The sequence below is a fragment of the Lingula anatina genome, chromosome 2, assembly GCF_051362555.1.
Source record: "Lingula anatina isolate TDL-2025a chromosome 2, LinAna3.0, whole genome shotgun sequence".
NCBI classification, from domain to species: domain Eukaryota; kingdom Metazoa; phylum Brachiopoda; class Lingulata; order Lingulida; family Lingulidae; genus Lingula; species Lingula anatina.
In genome coordinates this window covers 8,455,961-8,466,092 of record NC_141768.1, presented here as the reverse complement: position 1 = coordinate 8,466,092, position 10,132 = coordinate 8,455,961, and the positions used below count along the sequence as shown (strand labels likewise).

General features: G+C 34.5%; 1 protein-coding gene across 6 annotated transcripts in view; it reads right to left on the bottom strand.

The window, feature by feature from the left end:
* Positions 1–307: 307 nt before the first annotated feature.
* Positions 308–10,132, bottom strand: part of LOC106161295 (voltage-gated delayed rectifier potassium channel KCNH8) — a 62,208-nt gene continuing 52,383 nt past the window's right edge. For 3 of the 6 annotated variants that reach the window (XM_087004815.1, XM_087004816.1, XM_087004819.1), the window contains 5 exons: positions 8,263–8,435; positions 7,743–7,799; positions 6,324–6,365; positions 3,726–3,880; positions 308–1,694 (listed from right to left, as the gene is read on the bottom strand). In XM_087004815.1, the coding sequence (XP_086860941.1) occupies positions 985–1,694; positions 3,726–3,880; positions 6,324–6,365; positions 7,743–7,799; positions 8,263–8,435 (1,137 nt within the window). In that variant the 3' untranslated portion in view covers positions 308–984. Of the gene's footprint in view, positions 1,695–3,725; positions 3,881–6,231; positions 6,366–7,742; positions 7,800–8,262; positions 8,436–10,132 lie in introns of those variants that run through there. The other 3 variants (XM_087004817.1, XR_015332888.1, XM_087004818.1) reach the window with 3 other exon arrangements.

Sequence of the window (10,132 nt, the reverse complement as noted above, 5' to 3'; positions counted from 1 at the left end):
AACATGCCAATATTTAAGAAAATGACAAACTACTAAATCATTCAATCCATTTTTCTCCAACCATAGTTTTTGTAGGGATAAAAAAGTATTGGAACATAACAGTAGGTGGGACTAATGTCAACTCTATATCAAGACCACACACCTGACTGAAACACAAAAAATTACCACATACGAGATTCAATGAACATAATATCAGTAATCTACACATAAAGGTAATAATAAAACAAAATAAAACAATTTTTTAGAAATAGACAAGTTAATATGTAAAAATGTTCAACATATAACAATAAACCCTGAACTCAACAGAAAGCTTTTAAATTTCAATCCCTACATCCAGTTTATGTACCTATCAGTATATAATACTACGATGGACTGGAGATTGTCTGCAAACATAACCTTTACCTTTCACAAGACACCCTGCAACTGAGATTTGAATATTTTTAAATTTTTAAATTTTTAAACAACGTGCAGCTTTTATTTTGAGAAACATTATAAAGAGAAAAAATAACACAATTATTTTTGATACAATTTACTTTAAAAGATATTATCCATCAAACATTTTACCACGCCTTGTAAAATAAATAAAAAGGCAAATTAGAAGGTGCATGTAAACAGTGCGACTTGAGTGTCATTTCCCTCTCAACAACCATTAAAAATTGTACGTATCATTTTTAAAATGATAGGCAAATTAACATGAATAAACAAGATAATATAGATATATAAATACAAGATAATCTGCTCGTAAAAATATGGAAAATACTGAAGGATTCATTAACACTTGCTCCAGGAGACACTGGTAAAGAACTTCAAAGATACAATATAACACCGAAATTTAATTTTGAAATGACTATAAACAACAAATAATCCTAGAATATCTTGACCACATCTGTGTGACATACTGCCAAACAAAACTGATGCTCAAACCTCCCACACAATGTTTGCCATAGAGTGAGCACCAAATTTGTGTCATTGTTCTAATTGCTGTCACAGATCAGTGCTCTGCCAGTTGCACACTGGAGAATTGACATCAATATCAATACTGGTGTCGCTTCCAGATTTGAGAGATCCGTTTGTCAGAGGTTCAAGTTCATTGAATTCTTCTTCTCTGCTTGTTTGATTTAATAACCCGAAGTGTGGTCTACTATCATTTTGCTTCTCTTTGTCTACTTCTGTGTCATCATTTACATCTGATTTTGATGATGAAAAATGTACTGGTGCATGCATCACTAGACCCCCTGGTGATAGTGGCTCCTCTTGGTCACCAACCGGGCTGACCTCTGGTGTTGATTCATTACAATCTGAGAAAGTGACATAAGAAACTGGTGGCCTTTTGGATTTACTACCTTTCAATATACTCCTTTTTTCTTCAGGAGATAATAAAGGTTTCTGGATTGACCCAATTCTTCGCTTCCTAAATTCTGGTGAAGATTTCTGACATTGCTTATCACTTGGTGGGTTTGGATGTACTTTTGTCCGACTGTCATTGCTGCAGTTATCTGTAGAAGCAGACGCATTCCCTTGCAGTGTTTGTAAAAGCTGCATCATATTTCTTATGTCTCGACTCATGTTGCAGACGTCATTGGCAACAGTGTTCATCTGTCTATCCAATCTTTCAATGCTGCATCTTGCTTGCTCTAATTCTGAATGCATCTCTTGTGCTGTTTCATCTGCCATTGATCCTCTTCTGTTGGCAACTGAAATGCAAAAAGCACAAATCTAAGTCAATCATGTAAAAAAAAAAAAAAAAAGTCATTCCCATTGGTACATTTAAACTTAGACATATTTTAAGCAGACACATTCTAGTAGATTTGAAAAAAAAATTGTTTATAGTGACAAACTTCATGAACAGTGAATACATTCCTTCCACAACACGACTGCTTATTTTGCTTGTGTCATTGTCAAATACATTTTTAAAAAACTTTCTTAAAAAATAAGTCAATCATGCTGATTTTTAAATGAATGTGCATTTTTGCCAAATAAATTTACTAAATTTAAAGTAAAACATAAATGCGGTATCAGACATCAAGGGCATAGACAGACAATGATCATAATATACAGGCTCACACAGTGTCTGTGTATAAAAATGAAATTTATTAACCCTCTTTGCTCTGCAACAAAGAACATCTTTTTACATAGTTTCTATAATCCATATTATTATATAAACTTACTACTTTAAAAAGAAAAAAAAAAAAGAAAAAAAAAACGCCGTTAATACCATTGAAGCTTCCAGCTTCTGAAAACTGCTAATGTTATCAACTCGACAACTGCAAACAAACCTATTAATCTATAAGTGCTAGCCTCCAAAAATACTCCTATAGATGTAATACATTAAAAGAAAAAAAAAAATAAAATGATCATTTTATGAAATGTATGGAAAAAATATGGGTAGTCATTACCACACCAGTTATCTTTCTTTCTAAAGTAAATACTGAGAGTTTTACACAAGTAAACTCATTTATCAATCATTTCATTTACCTTAATACTTCAGCATATATTTTATAAAACCTAGACACTTACATCACTGAAATTTTACTGACCAATACAAATCTGACAGTGGCAGAAGCACACATTACTTTAGAACTGTCTGCTTGTTAATTTTGCAACAAATTGAATGCCTTCCATGATAATTTACTGCAATGCATCTAATATGGGTTTGAACCGAAGTGCCTTAAAAAACCCCGCAAGACCACAACATCAGGTGTAAGTTCTCAGTAAAGCTACATAATTATCCTATCATATATCACCATTCCCATAATTTGAACAAAAGAGATTTGCCTTCGGTGGCACTTCCTTCTTATCAATCTAGAGAAATGGCTTTAAGCTCCCTGGATTTACAAAAGAGGAAGAATATTCTATCAATCATTGCGGAAACGATACCACAGGGCTATAATACCTGTAACTATGACGTCACTGATGTTGTTCATGTATTTTTATATTACAATAAAATTAACGGGCACACACCTGCATATTGTTGGATTCTTGCCACATTTGTAGCAATATTCTACGTTACTAGCATATGGGATAATTTTATCTTATCTAGATGTTTTGAAGTCTCTTTTTTTAAATGTACATGTAGTTAGGTAAAAAAAGCATTGGTGTGACTTAGAATTATAAAAAAAAAAATGGTAACCAAGTGGTTTTTAGACCAGCAGTTTTTCATCACTGCACAGCAGTATTCCACTCAATGAAGTGATCTTCTAATGACTTTCTGACCACCAAATGATGATGCCATACAAAAAGCTTTAGAAACCTACTTTTTCCTGTGTGATTGCATCATATGTCACCAGCCTAATTGTTGCTCTACCCAGCATTGAAACTCCTCAGAGTCTGCAATTTCTTAGAGCACGCATAGCAACAGACAATGTACTGAAAGCTCCATAATGAGCACATCCCTTGCCTAGCAATGGCAATTTTAGCTCAACAAATGATCTCAATTCTCTCAAAGGTTCATTTCAAACATAGATAGCATGATCTATTTTGTATTAGTTTTAGCTGATGGATTAAATCCCACAGGTGGTAGTGATAGTGTTGCATCCTCACGTTGCACCCCCCCCCCCCCAAAAAAAAAAAAAAAAAAAAAAAAAAAAAATTTCCAGAGTGTAAAATTGCGAAATTAAGTTCATCTCAAATTTTAATATAACAGGTATGTGCAACAGCCCTCTGTAATTGCACAGCTCTGATGTCAGCACAATGGGAATTGGATGAATAAAGATTAATATACTCACAGGAAGCAAAATAAGATGGTGGCGCAGTAAAGACTGATCGCAATCCTTCCACAGAAGGTGCACGCCCTGGACTGATTTTGCCGACTGAGTTTCTTCGCCGCATTTCAAAACTCCGTCTCCTTTGCTGCACACTTTCCTCTTTGGGATCAATTATTCTAGAACAGAAAGGTTGATAAAAGTCTTGAATTATCACAAAACGATTGTTTATTGAAAAAGATGACACATTCATGATAAAGAAATTCTGAGAAGAGGAGGGTCACCATGACTTGGTCTTAGATTAAAAGTGAAACATGACTAAAATGATGAAGTAAACTTTCACAAATGTAAACAATTTCCTGATCTCAATTAGTATTTGTCTCTCTTTTGCACAGATATTTAAAGTCTACTGCCACAATGGAATAGTGCCTTTGCAAGCATTTACAAAGATAATAAAAACCTATTACAGATTGATATCATGATACATGGGATCATTCTATTACAACTTTTCTTCTACCAGCACCAGCAAGGTATCAATTCTGTAAAAATCTATACATACATATCATGCTTTAGCTCACAACAATGATACCACTGAGCACAATGCAGGCAGTTATGGGCATATGTAGGCTAGTGGGCTTATATTGATCTCCTTCATGCAACTGGACATGCTTTTCAAGTCATTTTCAAATGTTAAAATACAAAAGGCAAACAAAGTTTCAAATTTGAGTTATTTCATCAAAGCTCTGCATGGAAATGAAGGCAGACTTGTTGACATTTCTTTTCCTTACACTGAATTTCACACCTATTTTGAAACTGATGACAATTGAGTTTTTCTTGCCAATGATTTGATATTTAAATCATTCTGAGTTCATAACAGATGAGTGCACAGCCCCACACATAACCAAAAAAGTATTATTAATATTTTAGAGGAAACAGTATTGTAAAATGTGAATGTTGCATGTCAAATCAAGTTCACTGCGAGCTACTTACATGTATACCCTTAGGTATACCAACTACAGGGTGACCCCAAAACAAACAGAGCACATAAAAAAATTTATAAAATCCTACAAAGGTCCATCAAAATTTCAAGAAATTTACTGGACTTAAACTTCAATATATGCATGATCATTCCCCAAAGTTTTGGTTATCTTGGTCACTTTGCATAAAAGTTATGATCTTTTTAAAAATATGCTCCAATGGGCTCTGAGGCTTAGGATGCACACTTGTATATGTAGCAAAAAACATCATCAATATCTCAAACACATTCCTCTTTTGGGACTTCCCTGATTTTTGCTGTGATTGCTACCCTCAGTTTACCATCATTTCAGGGTTGTTCTGGTACAAATTGTCCTTGAGATACCCCCCAAAGATAAAAATCTGGGAAGGTTCAATTCCTGTGAATGTGATGCCCACTCAACATCACACTTTCTGCCAATCAATCACTCCTGAAATTGCTCTCTTAGTCAGGCAAGAGTGTCATTTGATGTGTGGGGATGGCCCTGTCTTTCTGGAACCACTGTCCATCTTGATCCCTCCCTCTGAATCATCCCAGTGATGTCCAAAACTTCCTTAGCACTGCCACATAACGATTTCAGGAGAGACTGATCAGCAGAAGTGTGATGTTGAGTGGGCATGGCATTCACCGATTTTGACTGCCCCCACCCCCCAGATTTTTTGGTGGGGGTGTCTCAAGGATAAAGTGAATCAGAACAACCCTCAAATGATTGGTGGCAGCAATTACAGTGAAAATCAGGTAATTCCCAATTCCCAAAGGAGAAATGTGGTCGAGTAATTGACAATTTTTTTTGCGACATAAGCAAGTGTGTATCCAATGCCTCAGAGGCCATTTGGAGCATATTTTTAAAAAGAACACAACTTTTATGCAGAGCAACCGAGATAACTGAAACTTTGGAGAATGATCATACACATATTGAAGTGTAAGGCTTCGTTCACATGCAATGTCTATTTTCTATTTTCTATTTTCTATTTTCGGTATGTCTTATGATCACGGTCTGTGCACTGAATATCCCGCCGCGTAATTACTGGCAGCGCGAGCCAGTTACTATAAGTTACTATAAGTAACTGGCTCGCGCTGCCAGTAATTACGCCGCGGGATATTCAGTGCACAGACCGTGATCATAAGACATACCGAAAATAGAAAATAGAAAATAGACATTGCATGTGAACGAAGCCTAAGTCTAGCAAATTTATCGAAATTTTGATGGACCTTTGTAAGATTTAATGAAATTTTTATGAGTTCTGTTTTTTGGGGATCACCCTGTAAATACAGCAATACATGTATTTTTTTTACTTACAATTTCTTTGTGTTTGACATAAAAAAATAAAAGATTTAGTATGCACTTTTACATTATTAACAACCTGTGTACTTGTCCAGTGAAAATATGCAGCTGGCCCTTCATGCAAAGCAATACAGTTATCCTATAAACCTGTTTCTGTGCAGGCAGTCACACAACACTTCACAGTTATTATAAACCTAGCGTTTTTCTGCTAATATTACTTTAATTCACACCTTGGCAAAGCTGTGCATTTGAAAATATCATGCATGACATGTACTTCACATATTGCAGCATATCAGGTGTTCATATGGTACTGTACACCTACGTTACGGTTTTGGCTTTGACTCCAGGTTTGAAGAACTTTGTCCTGTACATAACAATATAACAACAACAACAGTCAGTAAACAAACAAATATATAATCAACAAAAACAAAAACAACAACAGCCTTTACTGTTGATTATGATTCAATTTTAATGTTCTCATTTTTGATTTTTCCAACCACTTTTTGTTTGACTATCTTATTGAAAGGCAATTGTACTAAGCAACAGAATTATTCTAGTATCAAATTCTTTTCAACCTGTTATCAATTTTTAAAAACTTTAAGATATTCATATTATTAATCTAATAGTGGTTATTTTGTCACATTTGCAGGAACAAAAATAATTTTTCATTGAATAAAAGATATCTTATTGTTAAATTTTTGTTTCACCATCAATAGGCTCACAGAAAAGCTCCAAACCATTTCTTAATAAGAATTTTGTCATTTAAAAAGAAGCCAAACAGTTAATTCATTATCATAGGTGCATTAAGAAGTACTATGCATCTATACTTATTTTCTAATTCGTAGCTCTACAAATCGATTATAATTATACATCTAAGCTGCCAGTATTCATACTCCACATAAAAACCAAATGCATTTTCGTCTTGGAGAATTCATGAGAAAAACATGAATGCAGGTAAATCATTTTCAACTTCAAAGTCACTTCATCTAATTCTTATTCTGTGCTGGTAAACCAGATGCTGTGTTCACCAGTTTCAAACACATCAAACATCTATAGACATATTGACTATTAAATGGTTGAGAATTTTACGGTGACTTCACACAGGCAAGAAAAAAAAAACATGATAAAGAAATCTATATGCTTGATTGAAAAAAGCAGATAGTCGTCAGCCAAGCAGGAATCCACCTGAATAAATGGGTTGCAGCTATTAATATGTGGTCTATTGCTGAGCTATTGCTAGTGAGTGTCTGATTATTGCAAATAACAGATGATGTTTCATTGTGAACAGAGTTTCTTTTTACCGTTATGAAATCAGCCAAGGCAAAGTGTGAAGGTTTGTGTAGGATCAATTACAATTTTAGCACCTGGGTCATGCTAGCCAACATGCTGTCTGTAAACACGATAAAAATGCTGAAATTTGTGTGTTGCACATATTCACCAAGCATGTACAATAACATCAATCAAGACAGAAACAATACTGTCAAATCCAACATCCAAGGCAAGGGACTTATCATGCATTTCCCTTCCTTTACATTAATAAAAGTCACTGCTGATAGCAAAATGCAACAATAATGCACAGCACTAATGACCTCTACAGATCATGCAATAAATTGTCAGCCAAATTGTGCAAATAATAATGATTCATACAAATGAGCCCTTGTATTTGAACAGCAATAAAATCAAAGTCACAAATACATGTACAGGCAAGGAAATTCATAAGAAAATTTTTCTACAAGTGTACCTGGTTCTTAAACTTGTTAATTTATTTGTTGTAACATGTCCCCGAGATGCTGTCAAACTGAGAAAGATAAAATTAAATACAACCAGAGCAAGCAAATTATGCTCGATTTTTTCTTCACTTCTAAGGACATACAGAGCATCAGCTCTTTTGAGTAAGATCACTTTAATAAAAATAATATTTTTGTAGCATAATATGTGTTATAAAATCAGTTATTATAAGTTAAATACTTGCCAACCCAGCATTAAGCCAACCTTGCATACCCCCCTCCCTATATACTCAGGTATCTTATGGCTGGGCTGGCAACTGTCTGAATATTAAATTTGACTGACAATGTCAGATATAGCATACTACTGAACTGTTTTAGCGTCTCAGATGCTATAGCTAAGGACTTTATCGCAAAATTATAGTAATAAAAAAACTCTGCGCTAATTGTGTCATAATTTTAACAAACTTTTTTTAATGGGTGACTAAATTCAGCAAAGCAATGCTAAAGGAGGAACATAGAGAATGGAAAAATTACCCTGGTAAGTTATCTTTACTGCTAGATGTTTTGTTTTCTCTACGGGCAGTAGGTGGCGACATCGATGTTGGGGTTAAGAGTGGGGTTTCTGTCAATTCTTCTTCATCTTCATCATCTTCTGTGATAGATGGCAGTGTTAATGAGGGCACTCCATTCATCTCACTTTCTTCTGGCTGTAATGTAAAATCATTGACATGATCATTACGATTTGTACAGTAAATGGTAACCTTGGGATACAAGCTTCATACCTGATACTTTACATAACATATTGGGTTCTCTTCTAATTCTAAGGATGCAAATTGTTATTCAAGTTGGCAACATACTGCTACTGGTAGACACAAGAAAAAAAAGCTCTCCATTTAATTGGATTTTAACAGTACACATGATCTCCTCTCTTCATTAGTAGCTTTATACCAGGCTTTTATAATGATCTTCTATCTCCACTGGTAACTTAAAACCTGTCTTTAACCTCTTGGTTTGACAATTTGCTTTGCATTTTGATATTTTCATTTATTTTCATTCTTGGATGTCATGGATACATTATAGGAGCCTACCTTTTTGTTTTTCAAAGGTACCTTAATATAAGATTCAGCATGAAAACAAACCTACAGACATGTTTCTAGTCTAGCTGGGTTGGCCTAACATAATCAATCCATCTAAGTGGGCAGTCTGGTTAGGGTTTAAGGTTATATATCCTGTTAACTAAAATCAGGCTTAAAAACTTTTATATAAAAAAGGTTGTTATAATATCATCATATAACTATAGGATCAGAGAGGCGATACCGCCTCCGGATATTGTACCACCAGCTGGAGTAAGCGCATTTGTATATACCCCCCCCCCCCACCAAAAAAGGGACACCACCACCAGTCTTGTGCTTGACAAGCTATAAAAAATGCAATCAACAAGAATTCTCTAAATATGCAAAAAAATATATAACTAAAAATGGTACAATCAAAGTTCAGTTCATTGTAAGGTAGGTCAAAGGTCAATTTCAAGGTCATAGTAAATTTCCAGTATATAACTTCCTATTCAAGTTCAATAGTAACTATGGACCTATCTCTGCCAGTTTTGGAGATAAAAGGGAACCAAAATTTGTAAAGTTCAATTCATGATGAAAAGTAGGTCAAAGGTCAATTTCAAGGTCACATTAAGATTGCCAGTATATGACTTCCTATTCAAGTACAATAGTAACTATATGGACCTATCTCTGCCAATTTTGGAGATAAAAGGGAACCAAAATTTGCAAAGTTCAATTCATGATAAAAAGTAGGTCAAAGGTCAATTTCAAGGTCACATTTAGATTGCCAGTATATGACTTCCTATTCAAGTTCAATAGTAACTATGGACCTATCTCTGCCAGTTTTGGAGATATAAGAGATTAAATGTTATAATTTTGGAGTTACAATAATGTGCCATAAATTTCCTACAGAAAAAATTTATTAAAATAAAGAAAAGGTCATTTTGGTTGAAATTCTTGAAATGGGAGGTGCTCAGTAGTTCCAGATGTTCAAATTTCATGAAATAATGTCATTTTTGACCAAAAGTTGTCTGCCTCGCCAAGCCTTATGTTTTATTTTCCCGGGGTTCAAAATTTATTATCCATTACCGTACAGCACATTTTGCTTTCACCACCAATATGTACTTTTTGATACAGCGTAACTCGAAAACCGTATGGAATACAAAAAAATGGAGACCACCTTCAGTGTTGGGCTTTACATGCTCTACAAAATGCAAAAAAGGATTGGGTCTCTAGCATTAATGGTTCCCGAATTAGAGACAGTTTTTAGTTTCAGTATCTTATGAAAATGCACCGATTGACCCAAAATTAACGGAGATGAAAGATGACCCGAAGGGTAACACTTTCCAATA